General features: G+C 44.3%; 1 protein-coding gene across 1 annotated transcript in view; it reads left to right on the top strand.

Moving 5' to 3' along the window:
* The first annotated feature begins 6,047 nt into the window (after positions 1 to 6,047).
* GRIK1 (glutamate ionotropic receptor kainate type subunit 1) overlaps positions 6,048 to 23,135 on the top strand; it is a 179,415-nt gene continuing 162,327 nt past the window's right edge. Inside the window, exon 1 of the mRNA XM_068418307.1 lies at positions 6,048 to 6,186. Within this exon, the coding sequence (XP_068274408.1) occupies positions 6,048 to 6,186 (139 nt within the window). The remainder of the gene's footprint in view (positions 6,187 to 23,135) is intronic.

The following is a 23,135-nucleotide window of genomic DNA, read 5'->3' as shown; positions in this document are numbered from 1 at the left end:
TAGTGGAACTTTCTAGATTTCCATTAATGTGACTAAGCAGGAATTGATAAAAGTCCCTTCTTCAATGGAAGATGTGCCAGGATGTTCTATGTACGAACAGTAGAAGTTTTCTTTTTCAAAAAGTCTCTAGTGTATCATATATTGGAGAAAAAAATATAATAGGTCTTTAGCTGAGAAAGATTTTCAGTGGGTCGCATTTGAGTTGCAGGTTATTTATGTCTTTTAGCTAAATAGTATGGTGGATAAAAGTATCTACTGCTCAGGAAAAAGCAGTTTTGCAGATTAATGTTAGACTGGTTCAATGGAGTGGATCAATGTTAGTTTGTTAAGAGATTTGCTGTAGCATTTTTAGTGAAAAGAGTTTGGAAAGGGGACAACTGCTTTTATGGGTTTGGGAACATAATAAAGAGATCACTTGAACCAAAAAGAGTTTTTTAAAATGTGATCTTTAAACTTGATGCAATCATGGTGCTATTTTCTTTGGGAAAATAATCTATATTTACTTTCCTATGTATTGTGATGCTTCACTAAAAATACTTGTGTTTTAACATTTTTAAGTTTAAAAATTAATTTAACCTCCTCATGTGAAATTCAGTGGTGTTTTGGTAACATGTTAAAGAGACGGGGAAAAAAATATAAAAATAATCTTTGACTTCAACTGAAGCAAAACTGAGGGCATGTCAGGGCAATCTGGAATAATTCCACTCAAACAGCTCTCTCCTCTTCCCTGGAATGCCAGAAAGGTGCTCCATCGCTCACATCCATCAGCTCTGCTCTACAGACCAGATTTCTTGTCTCATCATGTTGCCTTCCACAGATCTCCATAGCGGCTCTCCCAGGATAGCTGTTCTTCACAGGCAATGGCACCCACAGAGGCATAAAGGTTGTCTTCCCGCTGGCTCCAGGGATGCTTGGAGCTTGATCCTTGTGTGTTCCCAGTCAGTTAAGTGGAGTCCCTTCCCTTCCCTTCCCTTCCCTTCCCTTCCCTTCCCTTCCCTTCCCTTCCCTTCCCTTCCCTTCCCTTCCCTTCCCTTCCCTTCCCTTCCCTTCCCTTCCCTTCCCTTCCCTTCCCTTCCCTTCCCTTCCCTTCCCCTCCCTTCCCTTCCCTTCCCCTCCCCTTCCCCTTCCCTTCTTCTTCCCTTCCCTTCCCTTCCCTTCCCTTCCCTTCCCTTCCCTTCCCTTCCCTTCCCTTCCCTTCCCTTCCCTCCCCTCCCTCCCTTTCCCTTTCCCTTTCCCTTTCCCTTTCCCTTTCCCTTTCCCTTTCCCTTTCCCTTTCCCTTTCCCTCCCCTCCCCTCGCTTCCCTCCCCTCCCCTCCCCTCCCCTCCCCTCCCCTCCCCTCCCTTTCCCTTTCCCTTTCCCTTTCCCTTTCCCTTTCCCTTTCCCTTTCCCTTTCCCTTTCCCTTTCCCTTTCCCTTTCCCTTTCCCTTCCCTTTTCCTTCCCTGCCCTGCCCTGCCCTGCCCCACCCTGCCCTTCAGCCCTGCAACCAAAGCAGCTGAAATGGATCCTGGGGCTCAGGAGATGAAGAAAGTGACAAATCATTTGGGCTTTTGGTTCCTATTGCCTTTGGAGTGATATTTATTTTGCAAATGATCTTGAAAGAAAATGTTTGAGCAAGTGGAAAGAGAAAATTACAAGAAAGGGATGTTTTTGTCTCTTCTTTTACTCTTCAGTTTCTTTCAGCTTTTTTCTAAGCTATGTTTGGAGTGAAAGTTTTTTTTGAAGATCACAACTATTCGTTGGAAGAGCAGAATGCTGATTTGGTGTGGTTATTTATTATGATGCTATAAATTTCTGTGTTATCAAGTGTTGCATATAGGTTATGAAAGACCTGGGGAAGTCTGATTTATTATGTTTCCGTTTGGAGCTTTTATTACTGTGATATTCTACAATCTATTGCTGAATCTTGTACTGCGTGATGGTAGAAGGCTATGGGGAGACAAATGTGGAAAACACAACTTTCCCAAATGAATGCCGACTGCAGCCTGTGGTCTCAACTCAGTAAGAAAGTAGCTTAGATTGGATAAGATCTGGTTAAAAGTCCTGAGGACAACACAACGCAGCTAAAATTTCTCAGAACTTGACCAAGAAATTGAGAAAAACTCCAGATTTTCTGTGAACTTCCAGATTTTAAACACACTTGTCCTTCTGATATTTTGACCACATCCAAACTCAAAACCAGAATTCTGAAATGTATGCAAAATGTGAGGGAGGTGGTTTGCAGCCCCAGCCTCAGTCATAAGGCCTTGATATCAGACAAAGTTTTAGCTATTAGCCTAATAGTGTTACTTAAACTGCAAATTGCATGATAATTACACATTATATCTAACTGGAATTTGATGCTGTGACACAAGAATAAAGACTTCAAATTCCTGTTTAAAGGACTCTGTGTTACCATTTGTAATATTAATGTGCTATGTGATAAGAACAGACTTTGTTTACACACATTACCTTTCATTCTCAGGGTATTTCAATGCATCTTACTAATAAATTCATCTAAATATTGGCAATGCAATGAATGAGTAAGCAAACGTGGCAGCCAGTATGAGCTGAACAACAGCTCACATGTTAAGGCTCTGGGCATTCAGACCTGCTTAACTGGGAGAAAAAAGATTGGCAGGAGACCTGGGCTTTTTCCCTGCTCTTTCTGAACGAAGTCCAAAAGGAGATTAAAGATTTGAGAATATCGATAACTGGAGACCAGCAAGATGAACTGTATGGAGACTTCTCATTTTAAAATATCAGCCAGAAATAAAACAATACTCCCTGCAAAGCATGCCGTGATTTTGTGGGATATAGCTTACTGGGTGATTTACTATGTTGCAAGCAACAAGAGAGCTGTATGGATTAGAGCTTACTGTAAAATTAGAAACCTGGAGGATACTTCCAGGGAAATTTCACTCAATTTAAAATTTTTTCTGTTCTTCTGTGTTTCAAAATTGCCCCTTTCTAATTCTAAAATATTTTTTCAGAACTATTTTGAGAAGAGGAAATGTTTTAAATGTTCGAGTAGGTGGTTTAAGACTCTTTCCCACTCCACCAGTTTTCCTGTGAAAAATTGTGAAAACACAACCTTCCACTTCATGCCTGCTCCAACCAGTACAGGACACAGGGGTCATATACACAAATAAAACCAGGAAAACTAACAAAAAAAGATCTTCTACAATAGCAAATGGACTATTTCTCATTGTAACATTTGGCCAGTCTTTGCAGCATTAGAGCCAATTTGCATTTTTTCATACCCATTTGCAGTTTTTTAAAGGCCATCACTCTTTATGTATGAAGCTGTGGAACACAACCTTAGCTACACTTAGTTACACTTAGGTAACACTTAGCTACACCCTGGAGCAGAAGCTAGTACCTCTTTCAAGTTCCCTATGAGACACTCCTGCCATGAGGGTTTAGAAGAGTTCGAGCTGTTCAGGTTTCTACTACCGGCAGCAAGTGTCCGCAGACCTCTGCCACCTTCTCGCGGTCATTATTAAGCTCCTAGTTTCTCCATTCTGTTCAGTCCATGTTCTTAAGGGCTTCAAAGAAGCAGGAGAATAAAATCAGTGGTATTTTCAAAAGCATATAGTTGTGGTCAACTTCTTATCTCACTGAAACGAATGTTGAGGTGTCTTTGGCTTTTGCAGGAACCCATCTACTTTGAGGACAAGTGGTTCTGAAAATATCCCTAGGTGTATTTTCCAGCTGAAATATTTTCCTTTTTTTCCTTCAAAATAGTACCATTTCTCAGTCAAGTGGAACTAATATGACTTCCCTTTGGAAACTGGTACTTTCAGTTCTATCACTGTTATTTACCATGCCAGCATGACTACGAAAATAAAACTCGCCACTCCAGAGTTAATTCTACTGCATGGTTTTGTACAGTGGGTGAACGTGTATCTGAAGGGTAGCTGTTATTAGCCATTGCTCAGTGGTTGAGATTTTCCCGGATTAGGAGGTGTACGCCTTCTCTTGTGTAGCAATTTGAAAGGCAATGACAGATTATAAAATTGTGCCAAAGTTACCAAGCCATTCAGTCCAGTCCAGGGTGGCCTGACAGATTCCTTTTCTGCATCCTACACGAGAGCGTACGCTGTAGTTATTAACCACGTGAGTGATTTAACATAATTGTCACCTTTAGCCAGCGTGACGTGCGTGAGACAGGTGAGGGTGCAGGCTGAGCCTGTCTCTCACCTTCTGTCAGGGCACGTCCCGCAGGAGCAAGAGATGGGGCAGCTGGTCACGCAGAGCTGTGAAGGCAGGTGCGGGGCTGGAGTGGTGATGCCGACATCCACAGCCACCGCTCGGAGCTGCGGAGCGGTGGTGGCCCTGGAGGAGGCACAGGCCGAGCTACACGCTGGCACAGTGGCAGGGCAGCAGGTGAGGAGACATTAAAGCTAAGGGGAAATGTAACTGCATCACCCTGGGGGCTGGCAGGGATCTTGTGTGTGCTGGTGGATTTAGCTCTGTTCCTAAGGAAAGGATGTCTCTTAGGTAAACAAACGAAAAATAAACATCACTGGCAAAAATTGTCCAAGATGCATGTAAAACATGCCATGTAAAAATGTAAAGTAGGGTACTAACTAGTATCCTGGCTGGGAATCTCAGTAGTGAGAACTCCTGAATAGCCTAAATTGCTCTGTAAACAGTAGAGGCAGGCTTTTTAGGAAACATTTGAGACTGACTGGGAGATATAACCTAGATGCTTGCATTTCCATTGCACTTCAGCATGTGCTGTGACTGCTCTGAGGAGTTAATTTCTGGAACAATAGTTAGACAGGAGAGGAATACAAAATAAACACATTTAAATTATTTCCATTTTGGATCTCAGCTATGCAATTTTAGTTCTGTTGCTAGGTGGGAGTCATTCTCCTATTGTGTTTTATTTCTTTTTTCAGATCTGCGCAGGACCCATGTGTTTACTTTATAGTGTAGCATTTTGAATTTCACTGAACCTTTAAAACTGAGATTTAAAGAATAATTTGAGAACATCAAGTCACAGGGGAAAAGTGATCTGCTGGCCAAGTCAAGGACGGGGAGTGTTATGGTCCGTGTGCCCAACTGTTCAAAACTGGCCTTGAGTGTTCATCACTTGAACTTTGTGAACTCCTGGCCACAGGTGAGCAGCCCTGCAGTCCCCTCGCTGAGGCTCCTGCCCCTTCTGGGGAGATGCACTGTGGGGACGCCTCCTATCCCTCACTTGGTTGTGGAGGCCCAGGGTAGCAAACACACCGCAGGAAGTGCTGCCTTCCCTCCACCTTGTCCCCACGGGTGTCCCTCATCCTCCAGATATTGTGCACGATCACCTTACCCCATGCCCGGCCCCCGAGAAGGGAGCTGTGCACACACAGGTGCGTCCTGCCCCAGCTTCCCCTCTTGTCCGTATTTCAAACCCCCATACAACCGGGAGGTAAAAAAGCAGGAGTCGTGGGGCACGGGAGGGAGAAAAGCTTCCCCCAGGCCAAGGACGGGCCTCCAGCCTTGCGGGGAGAGACAACCGGGGGCCGGAACAGCACGTAGCACAACGCGGGGCGAGTGGGCCGGCGGGACCGGCGGCAGGGAGCATCTCTGCTCCTGCCCTGCCCTTGTCCCTCTGCCTGCCCCTACCCCTGCCCTGTCCCTGCTCCTGCCCAGCGCGGGCAGCGCGGGGCCGGCCGTGCCGGGGAGCAGCAGGACGGTTTTGAGTGCGGGTGTGTGTGCGGGTGTGCCCCGTGTGCGCCGTGCCCCGCCACACCGCCCGTCCCGCTCAGCCCCCGGAGCTCGAGGCGCCGCCGGAGCCGCCTCGCCCCGCCCGGAGCCGCCTCGCGGGAGGAGCCGCCCCCTCCCGTCCCCTCCCTCTCCTCCCGGCGGCGGCGGCGGCGGGGGGCGAGGGCAGCGGGGCGGCGGGAGCCGCGGGCGGCGTTGCAGCGCGGCAGCGGCGGGAGCGCGGGCGGCGGGCGCGGAGCCCCCCGCGCCATGGGCGGGCGGCGCGGAGCGGCGGCGCGCAGCCGGCCCCGCCGCGGGTAGCCGCCCGCGCCCCGCACCCGCGGAGCTCGGCATGAACTGAGGCGGGCGCGGAGGATGGCGAGTGCCCTCGGCCCGCGGTGGCCCCGGCGCCCGGCCCCGGGCGGCGGCGGCGGCGGCGGCGGGGGGCTCCTCTTCGTGCTGCTCTGCGCCTCGGCCGGCCTGCCCCGGAGCGGCCAGCAAGTGCTGCGGATCGGTGAGTGCCGCCCGCGGGCCCTGCGCGCCCCGCTCCGCGGGGACCGCCGCCGGGGGCCGGGGCGGCGTGGGGGACTTCTCGCTCCTGGGCTCTTCCCCTCCCTCCTGCCCCGGGCGCTGCGCGGGGGCTGGCTTGTGCTGGGGCAGCGAGACCCGCGTACCTCCCGCGGAGCGCGGGGCTCGGCGCAGCCCGCGGGGAGCCGCCGCGCCTGGGCTGGGGCTGCGGGCAGCACCGTCTGGGCTGCCCCCAGCCCGTGGCTTTCGTCGGCGGGGCGTTTGCCCGGGCAGCGGGGCGCAGCCCGCCCCGTTTGCTCCGCTGCCGGACTCTGCGGGGCTCCGCGGGTGCCGCTCCCGAAAGTTTGCCCCGGTGCGTGGCGGCAGGACGCGGGGATCTGTTGGAGCGGAGCGGGGCCGGGGCTGGGGCCGGGACCGGGGCGAACATCCCGGGAGCCGCTCCCGGCTGGCGGCGGGCGAGGAGGGTGTCACCCACCGCTGCAGCGCTCCGCGGCAGCGGGTGCAGAGTGCGCCCAAACCCGGTCAAACGCCGCGCTCCCCGCCACGCCGGGGGTGGCCACAGAAATGGATCAGTGACCTTAAAATGCGTGCCGAAAAGTGGTGAGGTTTGCTGGGTCGGACCGGAGAGCAAGCAGCTGTACCATGCCAAGGGTAACCTTTGAGGATGGGGGGCGTCTTTGCTCTCCTTTGCCCTCGGCCCCTCACCCTGGGGTGGGGGAGCTCCGTGAGTGCTGTACATACGTGTAGCACCAGAAAACAGGAATTTATTTTTAAGTGGAAAACTCTGCACCATGGAAACGGGGCTCGGTTCACAGGAAGCCTCTCTCCCTACAGTGGGTTTCTTGTGCCGGTCAAGTGAGACAGTGAATACAAAGTATCAAAAGAGTTAGGGGTTAGGAAAGGCTGTGGAAAAGATGCGGCCAGAATCTGTCACACTCCTGTTTTGATGCGTATCCCTCTTTTGCTTGACAAACACTGAACATGAAGCAAAATAAAGAAAAGAAGCTGTTTATGCCACCCGGGGAGGTGCATTCCTAAAGGCATTTTCCTGTGCGAAGTAAAAAGATTGATGCCTTTTGACCTGGCAAGAGTTAACCCTACTCAGCTTTCCTCACCAGTGCTCCTTTAAACATCAAGTGGAAGGCTCCTCATAGGCTTAGAGAGCAAAGGACCCAATGACTGAAACATTTAAATAAATTACGGGGTGCAGTCCGTCAAAGTGCTGAGCAAAGGCAAGGGATGGGGAAGAAAAAGCTGAAGGCACTCAGCACCTTGCAGCTGAAAATCTGTAATAAGTTCATAACTGTCCATATTCAGTGTGTGTTCACTTTTTTCTCACGGGATGCAGGTGAAGTTTGCTGTTTCTCTGCTTACACTACAGTGTAACCGTGCCCCGTTTGGAGCTGAGAGGAATGTCTGTGCACGTACACAGAGCACATGAAACACAAAGCTTTGTGCTCTCACAGACCGGTAAATTCAGGGCCAATGAAACTTGTGGAAGAAAGTGAACCATGTTCAAATAACTTAGCCACATGCTCCAGCAGGATGCTTTGGAAATACACACGCATCATCACTGCTACTAGGCAACCTTAACTTGCTTGGCTTTCATGGGAATAGCCTCTGAAGCAAAAAGGAGCATGCCAGAGTTTAAAGGGAAACATATTTGCTTGAACGAAGTCTAAATGCTTAGCTCTGCGCAGGATGAAACCTCGGCTTCACAGCTGGCATCAGCATTGCAGGGACCCAGGCAGAGATTTCGGGTGTGCACTCCTCCCTCTGCCAACCTCCCCATTGCATAACTTGCTTTGCTGCTTCTGTTTGGTCTAACGAGGGTCCCAGGCAATTGCCCACGCTGCTTTTCTCTAAAATTGCTCTGCATGGTTTGTGGGCTCTCTGCTGCAAGATCTGTGTGTGTCTCTAGTTCGGATTCAGTCCTTCAATGCGTGCAATGATGGTACCCTAACGGTGGCTAGACTCTGCTACTTCCACCACTATATACCCAATGATAAGTATGACAAACTGCTCAGCTTTCAATCACAGCAACCAAACATGCATCCAAAGAGATTCTCCTGGAGAATAAATGCTCCTTCTGTGTTACGTGGTTGTGAATGCATAAAATATTAAATGTATTCTTATTACTATAGTTATCCTGCCTATAAAGTAATGATGTTATAAAATATTAATCCTTCACATCCGTTAGCAGCAGCAAGTTTCTCTGTGGAATCTGTCACTCTTAGAGGTGACAAACAGAAGTAATGGCAGTAATACCTCCAACACTCTTTGTGATAACATAATAAAATCATCCCAAAGCATTTCTGACAGCAAAGAAAATGCTATTAAGCCATCAGATTTTCTTCGTCATGTTTTAGTTAATTAAGGAAAGGAAAGCACTGCTATACAATGGTGCAGCAGTTTGCACCTGAATTAATACACGGGTAGTTTAATTGCATTTTCCACTGCTAGGGAGCTTTTGGATTTTTTTTTTTGTTTTTCTGACTTATAATACAAATGAATGGATTCTGTTGTTGGTATTTAATTAGTTGAGAAAGGACATGAGAGCGATCGAAATCCTAGCTATTTCTCAGCATCTAGCTAATGATTACTTTTCTAGCCCCCTAAACAAGAAAATGAGGGATGGCAATATCACCAGTAAAACAAACTCATTAGGATAAAAATAATGGATTTTGAGATAAGGTATAGTTTTCAGTCTCAGTTAATACAATAATTAAATTTTAGTGTCTTACTGAGTATTTCTTTCATGTTCATGTTAAAAAGCTTTTCCCTTGATATATGAACTAATAGAGCTGTCCAAGGAAATACCATCTTTATCTACACATAACCCACTAGGCTATATTATATAAAGGTATATTTGAAGTTCATGACCCTAATATTTTTGATTTAATACCAAGGAATTTCTAGTTTTTACACTGAATCAACCAAACCTTCTTATCTATCCCACTTGTACCACTTGTATAAAATAAATGAACTTGAATAACAGAAGGAAGAATATAAATTAAGACAATCAGGCACTAAGTTGCAGAAATGACCTCCAAAAAGCTCAGCAGCAGCAAAATTTATTTGTTAGTACTGGACGCAGAGGTTTCTCATTTCCTACTGTACGTCCTTAAGGCTATTACAACTTCTAACTAGGTTATAAGAATATACTTCAGCGATATTACATTAAAATTTATAAATGGTAGTCATTCAAGCTACCCTCTGGATTAGAACTAACCAATAGCTGAGAAACTATGCAAGTTATTAACATCACTGGAGTTAATTAAAAAGGGAATGTGGCAGTTTTCAACAAATACTTGTAGGAAGTTATACTTCAGTGAATCTCTTGGAATTAATCTCCAAAATTAACAACTCCTGAAGATGAGCAAATGAGTAATGTTTAGGTTTCATAGTAGTTGCTTTAGGTGATGAAATAGATACCCTTCAGTTCATACCAGAAGTAATTCTCAGTAATTTGTGTGTTTCTGTAGTTAAATGAAATATTTAAGTACAGGTTCATACTCTGCGCTGATTTATTCCTTACTTAAGGAAAATTCCCCAAGATTTAGTGAATTATGTTTTCAAAGATGCAGGGTTAGCCCCATAATATGTTGAGAAATACATTTAAAACCAACACACATAAGTCAACCTAATCTGCAAAATATTATTTTCTAATAAGTTGAAATTTCAAATATAGATTTCAAAATAAATGTCTATATTTCCCCTAGCAAGGCTAGAGCTGTGAGGTTTTTTCCTGCATGTTATTACCATTCCTACACTGTGATAATGATAAAGACAAAAACCTAATTAATTTCACTGCAAATCTGCTACTTTTTGTCAACCCTTTTCAAGATTTTGTTTGTGAAGGGCATGATATTAATCCACATTTGAGCTTCATCAGTGTTACATGGCAAATACTGTATTTGGAAAGTCTCTATCATATTTGAACATCATTTAAAATGTTAGTTTTCAAAGCTATTTATTACTAGGTGCATACGAGTTATTCTATTCCGTAATGTTGTGGGAAGTGGGACTGCGTTTTCTGTCATTAGATGGTCAGGCATTACTACATTTTGTTCACCAGATCCTGAATGCTCAGCGGTTTATCATTTCACTGTAATACAATTTGCTTAAATTTCCTCATTCTACACTTAACAGGAAACTGTTTTGCTACAAATATTTCTAAAGGATTGCTACCAAAACGTCCAAACATCAGTTTTTTATGCATCTCCCTCCTCGTTTAATTTGGCAGCACTGTACAAGTGTGAGATAGTGCAGTGTTTGGCTCATGTGCTCTATATGGTTAATCAAGTTAAAAATACCGTATAAAAGGCAGATGAAAAATGTATTGCCAGCACCTTAGCAGGGCACTCCAGCAAGTCTGTACTTGTGCAACGAAAGGTCAGTGGAGCTGAGTGGCCTCAATGCATACAGGGAAAACACTTGACTGTATAATGATATCACAGAATCACAGAATGTTAGGGATTGGAAGGGACCTCGAAAGATCATCTAGTCCAATCCCCCTGCCGGAGCAGGATTGCCTAGACCATATCACACAGGAACGTGTCCAGGCGGGTTTTGAATGTCTCCAGAGAAGGAGACTCCACAACCTCTCTGGGCAGCCTGTTCCAGTGTTCGGTCACCCTCACCGTAAAGAAGTTTTTCCTCATATTTATGTGGAACCTCCTGTGTTCCAGCTTGCACCCATTGCCCCTTGTCCTGTCGATTTGCATCGTTTCATCCAAAATTATTAAAATCCAAATCTCATCGGTGATTTCTTTGTGTTCTGCCATTTAGGCCTGACGATGCGGAGGGATGGATTACTTTGGGTTCCATACCATGGTATTTCAAGGCTTTTATACCATGGAAGAGTTTGCCATACTGGCTTGCTTCATTGGGGAGTATTAAAAAGTCGTGAAGCTGGTGCTCAGCTGATGTAAATGGACATCCTTTTATTGAACTCAAGGGGGCTGTGCCGGTTTTAATTGCCTGAAGAGCTGCCTGGACATACTTAATATATTGAGAATGATGAAACTTTTGTGATTCCCCTGACTGATCTACCTGCTTACCACCCTTCCTAATGATGGGTAGGATCTGGCAAAATCAGGTCCTGCACATCCTTATCTCTTGTTTTATGCCAGTGCACTCTACAGAGCATTTCTGGAGCTCATCCCGAGGCCGAGCAATGGTGGTCACTGAGCGCATGAAGCTCTCCAGCATCGTGGTGACCCGTTAACACCATCAGCTGTTGATGCCTCAGTAAGGGTGTTTGCTGGGTGGCTGTGCCCTGGCCAGAACGTCCTTATTGCTGGGGCAGCGTGAAGTACTGCTCAGGATTTCAATAAACTATAGAGGAGACCTTTACTTTCCAGAAAATTGGTGGTTTGTGTCTCTGTTGTCAGAATATGCCAACCTCCTAAATAACTTCTTTAGCATGAAATAGATGAGCTGTAAAGGCACATGTTAGTCTTCAAATAGTCTATAATACTGTGGCTTGATGATTATGCAGGAGGAAGCCAGCTGCTCAGGGCTGTATTAACAAAAACATCAAGCTTGAGTTGCTTCTGTCCTGGACCACTTGTCAGTAAAGGTTGGTGGAGAACACCAAAGGAAAGGTCCTGAGACTGGAAAATGAAAAATACAGGAAGCAAAGCTGAATTTACTTAGATTGGACCAGAGCTAGGACAGTTTAGACAATACTGAGGGAGACAAAAATTTTAAAAATATATCATAAAGATATTAGTCCTGCATTTCACATCTTGGAAGACATTAATTCGTGGAAAATGAAATGGAAAGCAAGCTAGGGCATTGATATCTGTGCTGTAGCATTTTGTTATTTTCTCTTAACTTATGCAAGGTGTATCCTAATGTGCCCCTGTGCAAAAGAGGTCCATAGCGCTGCAGTGAGCCCCAGGTGGGCTGATAAACAGGACATCCTGCTGTGATTCACCAAGGCTTCAAATGCATTTATGTAGCAACATGAGCATCAGTTCAGGCAGTTAAGCTTTTGGTAAAATACAGGATGAAATCTTCAGAACAATGAAACTGATGAAATTTTGCCAAAGGATGAGAATTTTTCATCAAATATTTTGTTTATGCAAAATGGTTGATACTTAACCTGGCACTTTTTCAGTTAACAATTCATGCACAGTACCGTGATCGTTGCAGGAGGAACAATCCTTATAGATAACGTAAAATTAAATTTCTTTGGATTTCCTTTCTTGCTTAATAGCCTATTTGTAGTGTTAGGTGTAATAATTTTTTTTTAAATTCCTGCGACTTTCCAATAACACCTAATTTCACTCATTCAGAGGGCATTTGCCTCAGCATCAGTTCTTGCTGTAACTATAAGATCCTCCATATGGCCCTGTCTTTTTTCCATTTTCCATTCAGACCACAAGTACAATCTCAATACTGTTTTTTCATTACAGCCTGTTTTGTGTATCCTGGTCAGTAATAAAGCTTAAATCCTGTGTGTGTCATGTCCCCGTCCCCGTCCACCCCCCAATATTTTAAACAACTGCTTCTAATCTTCTTTTCTTGGAAAGGCTTGATTTGACCAAATAGACTATAGATTGTACTGCAGTTAAGAAAAAAAATCCTATCCGAGACTGATTAGTTTTACTCCACAGCTTTGGATCTGTAACCCGCAAGCCCAGTATGTCCTAGTTTTTGGTTGACTTCAGATTTTAGTTTGCAGTAATGAGTTTATGATTTTGGGAAAGCTTTGCAGTGAGAATGTTATTACCCTTCCCTCTCTCTTTCTTTCTCTTTGTGCTGAAGGTGATACAGTATTATCTAGAAAATGATTAGCTTTCAAATGATGAATTTGCTTTCACTGAGCAAATTCAAAATTCAAAATTAAAACTGTTTCAGTATTCCCAATAGGCATCTTTTTCATTTCAGCTAGAGGAGTATCTGATAGGCCTGCTAAAGTATCTTTTTTTTTTTTTTTGATTCCTCTGATAGTGCAGAAGGTTCCTTGTATTATCTTTACAGCTTCATCTGTACCGAGACACTAAATTACGCTGGCACAAACACTGGGAAATGTGAATCAGTTATATGGCCCAGCAGTATGGGCAGAGAGTTAGAAGTGTTCTCAAAGGCTCAGTTTTGAGCTTCTTTTCTTGGGTCCATCAAGCTCTTTACAATTACACCTTCTAACTGTTTTTTCCTTTGCGCTTTCACACTGCACCACCACAAGTTTAAAAGAGAAGGGTTATAAATTCTGTTAGCATTGAAATTGTTTCCACATTCTGCTGTTGGATCTGCACATGCAAACTTGGTTTATTTCAAGGAAAATTGTGTTTACAGCACATTGATTCTGGCTGGGGTTCAAGACCAGCCATCCTTCCATACTGCTAAATGACATGGAGCAACAGTGCAATGCTGAGTAGGTGGAAGTGACAGTCAGAGTGCAGAAGTACTTCCAGAAATACGGAGCAGGACGTGTTTTGAGTGAGCAAGTCTGCGAAACTCATTGTTCTACCTACATATGAAGGAGAAGCAAAACTTCCCACAGCCGTTATGTCCAAGCGACACTTCTGCTAGAAGCATTGTCACAGATGCGGAGGCTTTGCTTTGGCTCTCAGACAGAGAAGGAACAGCCCTCCCTGAATTCAGTGGTACACCACTGAGACCTTAAAATCACTGTGATTTTGCATGCTGTCCTACAGAGAAGAAAAACCAAACCCAACAAACCAAAACACAGCACTTTTTTTAATAAGATCAAGCATGTTAAAATACAGTAAGAGCCATTTGCTACACTGTAAGTAATACAGGTTTTTCAGTTGTAAATGTTATGGGCAGAATAAGCAGGAAAAGACACTAGAGTATGTTGTGGATCAAAGGGTTTGGAAAAAAAAAAAGCTATTTTAAAAGAACATTAGGTAGCTGTAAGAAAAGAAGAAAAAAATGTTTGAAGATACAAGTTTATTTTCCCCTTCCCTTGGGATAAGCGATGGAGCAGAGTCCTGCCAGGATGTTTATATGGCCCTTGCTGCCACTCACTTCTACTAAAGATCACCTGCCCTTCCCTTCCCAGGGAGAGATGTGTCATTAATATCCTCAGCATGCAAGCCAGATCCCCAGGTGAGTAATTAGGCTTGCCTAATCTGCCACTGCTGTTTCTGCAGTTGATGGCAGTCTGTATGTCAGCCTAATGTATTCTAAGTGTTACTTTAGTTGCTTATTTCTTTAATCATAGAATCATAGAATGGTTTGGGTTGGAAGGGACCTTAAAGATCATCTAGTTCCAACCCCCCTGCCATGGGCAGGGACTCCTTCCCCTAGACCAGGTTGCTCAAAGCCTCATCCAACCTGGCCTTAAACACTGCCAGGGAGGGGGACATCCACAGCTTCTCTGGGGAACCTGTTCCAGTGTCTCACCACCCTCACGGTAAAGAATTTCTTCCTAATATCTAATCTAAATCTACCCTCTTTCAGTTTAAAACCGTTAATGCTAAGTGTCTTTTCCTACCTGAGAGCTTGGGCCTTCATGGTCCATGAGAGCACACACAGAAGCCAGCAGGTTTCTAACTCTTTGCTTTCCAACAGTGAATAGCAAGAGCAGCCCACGCATCTGGGCTTACACCTATGTCTCTAAACAGGTGAATCAAAGGATGCTACTTCTCTTTATGAGTCTTGCCTCAATGTAACTTTGCCTAGCTATGGTAACACTACTACTGTATATTGTAATGCAGTAGAACAATTAAACAATGAACAACTGTTATGAATTGTGCTATCTTTAGGAGAAGCTGGATTATATAAATTGGGTTTAGCATGATTCTGGAAGACAGTACTGAGAAGAAAAGCTGTATGTACCTTAATTCTTGGATCATGTAATTAGAAGGCAAATCCATGGAAATTGGTGCTTTTGGGGTTTACCATGCAATGAAAGGTTGTATTGAACTAGTTTCCTTGCTGCTTTGTTCCATGTAGTATGAACTGTGTCATATTTCAACAAGAGTTGTAATGAATAACAGCAACACTGAGATCTTTTGAAGCAGTAGAGCTCAGATTACTTCACAAAGCACATACAATTAGTTTTGTTTTATGATTGGGGAAGCCAAGGCCAGATAACTGAATTGTTTGTGGCAAAGCTGGGAGTAACTCCAGGTCTCTCGAGCGCCACCACCCCAGACCCCTGCCCACTGCATCACAACTTTGACATTTCCTTATATTTTGCATATTAGGTGAAGATTTGCATAGATCCTTTGGAAATTAGTAATATGAAGTGCTAAGTGTTGCTGCTACAGAGGCCCAATTGTGTTTAACTAAACAATTTATAGGTAGGTGTTTTATGGCCTGAATGGTTTGCACACGCTTGGAGCTTAGCCCTGGATGTGCAGTGCAAAGCAGACAACGCTGAAGATTTTCCCTGACCCTGGAGGATTCTCTGAAGAAGCAGAGCATGTGCCTTCCTCTCCCAATTTGAGTAGCTGGCAGATATTAGGTGCTGTATCTGACCTTAGCCAGAAGCCCCCGCAGAGGCCACCAACATCCATGGCCCTTGGAAGTGCCTTTTCACTGCTCGGATTTCTTCTGTGCATCTTCAGCACCGTTTGCCATGTCCTCTCCAGCCTCTGGCTTCGCATCTGCTCAGCAGAGTAATGTTCTGCTGAAGATCAGACATGGGAAGTCTTAGCAAGGGATGGACACCTGTAGGATAAAGAAGAATTTCAATTTTTTTCCATCCATTTTGGAACTCCGATGGACTACTCCACTGTGGCACACATGCCCTTTGTAATTATATGTTTCGAATATAGAAACACTTCATTATTTACGCCCTTTCTAGAAGGATATTATGTACATTGACAGGGTGGTTAAGTGTTTTACTAGGCTGTAACTCCTAGGCAAATACAGAAACCTGTGTGAATTGGCCTGACTTCTCTTGCATAATGTCTGTTCCAGCACTGTGGTTCCCCATTCTTCCCCAAGAAAGGGTCTAAGCAATCAAAAAGAGGCTTTCACAGCATTCAAGCCATGTGCAGTGATGTAGACTGTAACATCAAAACTGTTGAAGTCTTTGTCAAATATTTAGGTGTCCTTATAAAATTCTACAGCCATGCTAGCTAGGAATTAACTCTGGCTTCAGGAGCTACCCATCTCAGTGCTTACAGTCCTTTGCTTTCACTGTCTCGGTCTCATCCCTGATGAAGATATGGAGAACTGAACATTAGATGCACTGAGATGTAAACATCCAGAGGGAAAAAATCCCAGAAAATATGACTTTTGCTTTCACAAAAATAACCTTGTCTCTGCTTACATTCAAGAAAAATATAAGAGAGACCAAAGCCATTTTAATCCTCCTTCCTGCTGTGCAAATGGCTTTCTCTTTAATGTCTTGGGGGCCCTGTGCCAACCCAGTCATTTCTATAAAGGTTATGAACAGGAAGCTCCGGCCTGACGGAATGTGAAAAGTAGTTTATGTGAAATAGTTACTTCATTTTCGAGGAACTGCAAATTAATCCTGATTTCTCTGGAATGGTCCCAAGAGATTAATCTCAAGACATCTGAGTCCATATCAGGATTAGAGACTCCCTATCAGTAGTCAGAGGAGAGGAGGCCAGGTTGCTGCAGCAACAGCATGACATATGTAAAACTCTATTTGATTATGTCAGTATCACAGGGAAAGCTGTTTAAAAGTTAGGTCAGGTTTTTTAGCTGTACTGTGCTTTCCAGAGACTGTCAGTCACTGTCAGATGGGCCAATGAGTAAAAATGCATGATAAGTAACTTCAGCAATCTCATGTGAATAGCAAGTTAGCTGTCCACAGAAAATAGTATAGTAATAAGCTATTGAGAACTGTTGAAGAAACTAGTAGCAAGCTACTTAAGAACTCTTCCCTGCAATTTGGAGACAAATAAAATTACAATTTCTGATTAAAATATTTTCGTGTTTTGTTTTTGAATACTTTTATTCATCTTAGGATTCAGAAAGAGCATAGGAAGTTACTTAAAAATCGAACAGATATCTTTGATAGTCTGTTGGAATGGGTGATGAATGAGTAAATATCTTGTACATGGTGCAAGAAGGACATAGAGTCACTGCTGTGCTGTTTCCCCTTATGATTGTTCAAATGCATTTTGTATGATAAACTGTGCTCACACTAAACAAAATGGCTTTGTTAATAGAATGCTATATCCCCAATTTATTCACCCATACTTAAAAACATTAAATGCAAGAGACTATGACAAAAGAGTGCAGTAAATGAGGCAGAAATCCTGAAGAATAACATAGGTAACAAAAGATGGGATTTTGAAGTTGCTCAGTCGACATTAGTTTGATATTTCCCGTCTTCTGGGGTTTCACTTTTTAATCTTATATGTTTATATAAAAAGCTTTTGGTATAATTCTCTATCACTGTGTAAAAAACAATCAGAAATGGCAGGAATGTTCCCCTTGCCCTACTGGCACAGCAAAGATCGCTAGTGCAGTGCAGGATGGAGATCTGTACCACCCATCACCAGTAGATGTGGCTGTTCTCCCTGCGGACCTGGCCCTGTCAAAGGACGAGATGCTTCTGCTGGTGTTTTTCCAGAGGTGTTTGGTGATGGGAAGCTGGTTAGCAGCACAGCAAAGGGGCAGCACAGGCCAGGGCCCATACTGCTGCAGGCACCAAACCAGGCAAGGGACAGGTTTGTTTCTGCAGCTCTGGGCAACATGTGCATTGTGCAAACAGGTACGGTTGGTACGTATCTGGCCATTGGTAAAAAGCTGTCACTAGCTGTGTTCACAGCACCAGGCCATCAAATTTTAAGTTCCTGCATGAAGATATTCTTGGTGAAAGCATTCTTGATGAAAAGATTATCAGAATGTTTGTAGTTTGGGCAAAAAAATTGATTTGTTGTTCTCAGGCACAGCTAAAACCTTCTGCATTCAGTCTGAGACAGCTGCAGGATGGGGGAAATGTTGCTTTAGATGGCTTACATTTGACAGAGTTACAAGCAGCTAAAGACAAAGTTGCATAGTGGACAATGTCTGGAGTCGTTTCTTATTGACAGCTGCTGCAACGTCTTGTTGACAATGCTTACAAAAGATGAGGTGGAGCTCCCTTGTGGGAAAGCTCTTTTGTCTTTGCTGGGGTGAAGCGCTTTTGGCGCCTAAGTCATCAGCCAGCATGAACCTTGCCAGCCTTGCAGGTCTGATCTGGATGGTCCAAGTTTCAGGTCCATTATCTGGTGAAGGACCATGGAAACTTGAGGTACAATGACAGGATGGTGGCCTGTGGCAGTGCTGACAGCTGTGGCAGGGCAGTCTGGCTTGTCTGAAACAGACCTTCTAGGACAAGCCGACACGGGCTGTTCTTCTCCTGGCATGTTACACAGTGAACTACTGTGATCTTCACAGGGACATGCTGTTTCTTTCACTGCAGCTCCGCCTGCTTAAGTAAACCCATTAAAGATGGGCATTTGTTCTTGCTTGAGCAAGTTTCCATTTGTTTGTCTGCTAATGGCCAAGTAGTCCAGAAAGGAGAAGTACAAGGTTCCCTGCTTCTCCATTTGGAAACAGTTCAGCGAAGGTCCCTCCAAGAACACACAGGACACTCTTGTCTGTAACGTGTTTTCCCTGAGCCTGGTGGCAGGGATCTGGGCAGAGGGAGCTCACTGCAGAGAAAGGCTTAGTATTCAGTGTGTATAAGCCAGCACATGGGGGGACTTTGAAAAGAGACTGTGCTGAGCTTCACCGGGGGTGACTCGCCGGTCTGTGATCTAGCGCTGAGCTGTCACGGTGGTGGTGTTGGGGTGACTGCGGCGCTCACCCGCAGCTCGCTGCTGCACACAAAGCCCCACGGAGTAGAGCGGATGCCGTCGAACGCACAGTTCAACATGCACGTGACTTGAAAGATTCTGTCTGCAAAGCCAAAGGAGTCTGCGGTTGTAAGGAAGCTGAATGTCGATGCAGCTCAATGCATTGAGTGCATTGCTTCTCTGCGCAGGAACCTTTAAACTTCATAGCCTTGCCCCCTCTGTTTCTGCTTCCCCTCTCTCTGAGCATGGAGATGCTCAGCTCGCTCCAGCCACGTGCTCTGGCATATGATTTGATCCCGTCACCAAGGCCACTTTCAGAATTTCGATGTAAAAATGATGTCTTTCTTCTTGCTATCTCTGATCCAACAACTTGTACACAAAAAGCTTTTTATTGTTCCCAAGCTGCTTCCTTTCAACTGTGCCAAACCACCCCAAAAACTTATCAGCTGAAGTCTAATATGAACCGATGCTTTTCCGACTGGAACTACCTTGAAAATTTTCATTTCACGTCCAAATTGTTTACTTATCTGCTAGAAACATACGTTAAGAGAAGTTAAGGCTCTATTGCCCAAGGTGCATTTTAATACAGGGGAAGAACTGCTTCAGATACTTCACATTACATCTTCTAGCTGCTTCTGGTGCTGTAAATTATAAAGCTGCTCCATTGAACTGAATGAAGATTAAATTTTTGAACACTGTTTTCTGAAGAATGCAGATTTTTCTCTTTGAAATGAAGAACCTGTCCTGCATCAGTGTGGCTCACTGCATAGTTTGCTGCCCAAGCCTTTCTTTTTTCTATTAGGGTGCCAGGCTGGGGACCGTGGCCTGTCGTTGATCCATGTACTGGCATCAAAAAGCATCTGCAGGTGGAGTGAGTGTGGGATGTGCCCTGAACAGCAAGTGGTCTGGGAAACTGTAATCCTTATGCTGTCATCTTGAAATCAGAACTGTCATGAAGGAAAACCAGCAAGAAACATTTATCTTCTCATCTGCATAGACCTTCTCCTATAGATGCCTGAAGTATGTATGATATACAGATGTGTTTTAAAAAAACAATTGCTTGCAGCTTCCAAGTGAAATACTCATGCACTGCTGTTTTACTTAGACGCATGCTTCTATCAGGCTGAATTCCTGGCTTCCAGCCCTCTTTTCCTAGCTCTCACAGTGTGGGGATATCTCATGTGTACGTCTTTCCTTCTGTGCCTAACACAGGTCCCTGGGAGGAAGCTGAGTGGGTGCCTCCTTTAAAGCAACATAGTACCAATAGGATCGAGTGTTGCAAACTATTGCCTCTGTATAAGAGGATTAATTTTGTCCTGTTTCCTCTTATGAATTGTCTCCCACATATGCACACACAAGCCAGGCGTTGCAGCTGCCCCAAATGCTCACTGCTTGCTCAAAATTGCAACACGGCTGTGTGGTACAGATGGCTCTGGGGCCATAGTATGTTATGTGGGAAGAGCACCAGTGTTGAGGTTCCATGGCCTCTTCTCTATGTCATCCTCATCACCTTCCTGGGGGGGAGTGGAGGGGGAGTCACAGTAGCATGGCACCTTGTTTCTTCTCCCCATGGCAGATGCCCTCCCCTTCTTTCGGGAGCAGTGCATGGGGTTGCAACAGCATCTCCTTTCTGTTGAAGAGAAAGCAGTGGTGGCAAGCATGTCTGAGACTGCTGCAGGCAGCGTTTTTCTGGGTGAGTGGGTTGAGGCCACATCTGCCTTGTCAAATTCTCCATCAACTCAAGGCACGCAGCATACGTCTCAACCTTTTCAGGAGTACTGGAGTTAGCACAAAATCAGAGTAAGAAAAGGAAAATGTTTTCTACTAATTAGATGGCTATATGCTTTGTGCCCTCTGGTTCTTTGCTTTAAATGTTCCTGTGTGTAAGCAGATAATTTCTGTGTTAATCAGGGTGTTTCATAGCCTATTTTATGTAGGCAAGAGTTAGTCCAGTTTTCCACAATGTATTGAAATACTTTGCACAGCAAGATAATGAGAAAGGGTGATGAGGGAAAAGAGAATAGTTCTTTGTAAATCCAGAATAATTAATATAACAACTACTGGTTTAAGATGACTTGTGCAATAATTTATTTCTACAAGTCCATAAGCGAAAGGGTGATGAGATCCCACCTTTTCTTCCTTCTCACAAAGGTAATTTCAGAAAGCTGTTGTATGAATCTTTGTCCTGAGTATTTCTGTGAGTGCTAAATTGTTATTATGCATTGTCAGTAATAGGTGGATCTTGTTTCTGGGCAGCTGTACTTATCCTTAGCACTTTCCCTCTTTCCTGTGAGGAACTTTATCAGAGTCAGTGTTGGTCTGTTTTCTGGGTTACATATTGTTTTACAAGTATCATGTGCAAGAAGAAAACTTTAGAAACAATGCTTATGACTTACTGAAACAGCTCCCAGAAACAAACACAAAACGCTGCCTGGCAGTGAGGGGTGAGGGGAAAAGTGTGAGAAACAGCCCTGCCAGCACCCAGGTGAGGGGAGGAGGAGGGGACGAGGTGCTCCAGGCACCTGAGCAGGTATCCCTACTGCAGCCATGATGGAGCAGGTATCCACACTGCAGCTGTGGAGGACCCCAGGCTGGAGCAGGTGGATATGTCCTGAAGGAACTGTGGTCCATGGAGAGTCCATCCTGGAATAGGTTTATCCTGGAAGACTGAAGCCCATGGAGAGGACCCACTCTGGAGCAGGGCAAAAGTGTGAGGAGGAAGGAGGGGCAGAGAGGAGCTGCTATGGACTGACCACAACCCCCCAATCCCCATCACCCCTGTACTGCTCCGGGGGAAGGAGATAGAGGAGTCAGGAATGCAGGCATGAAGTTGAGCCCTGGGTAAAGGGGAAAGGTGGTGTTTTAATTTGTCTTTGTTTCTCACTATTCAAATCTATTTTCATTGGCAATAAATTAAATTAATTTTCCCCACACTGAGTCTGTTTTGCCCATGACAGTAACTGTTAAGCGATCTCCCTGTCTTTAGCTTGACCCACGAACTTTTTAATCTTAATTTCCTCCCTCTGTCCTGTTGAGGAGGGGGAATGAGAGAGTGTCTGGGTGGGCATATGGCAGCCAGCCAAGGTCAACCCACCACAACTAGGATGTGGAAAAATTGAGAAGTATTATTTACATGGCATTTATATTGGAATTGCTCATTTTTAGCAACTTCTAATAAGAATAGTGTGAAGCTACTTCTCTCCAATGGCTTTTAACTGCTGTTGTAAAGGCTGGAGTTTCTTAGGTGGGAGACTGAGCTGCTCAGTGATACCAGCTGACTATGCATTTGCACAGTAAGAAATGGGATTTTTAAATAATTTAAATAACTAAGGTAGTTTAGAAGATGCAGAGCAAACTTTGCTGGGGAGCTTTAATTAGTGCTAGAATTCCTGGCTTTTGTATTTGCAACTCAGCTATTTGCAATACCAAGAGTATATTTTATTACAATTCTTAGAATAATGCAATGATTCATGGTATTTTATAATGAAGTAATATGAATGTAAATGTATATTAGTAAAGTCTCTTAATTGATTATTTGATCCAGAATTCCGAATGCACAGGAAAAATCTGAATGAAATGTAGTTACTGCTCATGCCAAACTGTGAGTTTTTATATCTTGTTATCACTGCTGAATTAATCCATATTGGAGAATTAACAAGAATCAAAGAAGCATTTTAAAACAAACATTCAACATATTTAGTTGCACATTTCAGAATTTTGATACACATGACTGTTCCTTCATTACTCCTCTAAGCTAAAGCAGAGACAGGTGGGATACAAAGAGGTGATGGTCAGCCATACTTCCAATTTAACCCCTTGAAAGCAAGGCTTATAATTAAAGTGTTGATTCCTACTAAGTAAAGTAGTGCTGATAAGCTCCTTCAGCATACATCAGTTTAAAATCACTTCCTGCTTTTGACAGGGTTGAAGGAACCGGGCACAGACTTTTTCAAAGATTCAAAACTCAGTCCTTCTTCCATAGTAGTCAATTTGTTATAAACTTTATTGGCAACGGGTAAAGCCCAATGACTGCACATACAGCTTCTCCAGGAAGTTTGATTGATGTGAGCTTTAAACTGCCTATCTTTAGCAGACCTAACTGCAAAACTTCTTTGAAAACCAAGCCCTCGCTCTCCTCTGTGAATTCTTACAGAAAATCAGTGAGAAAATGGGGTACAAAATCATCTTT

Source organism: Nyctibius grandis, chromosome 2 (assembly GCF_013368605.1).
Source record: "Nyctibius grandis isolate bNycGra1 chromosome 2, bNycGra1.pri, whole genome shotgun sequence".
NCBI lineage: Eukaryota > Metazoa > Chordata > Aves > Nyctibiiformes > Nyctibiidae > Nyctibius > Nyctibius grandis.
Note: the sequence above shows the minus strand (reverse complement) of the source record. Positions and strands in the feature narration are given on the sequence as shown.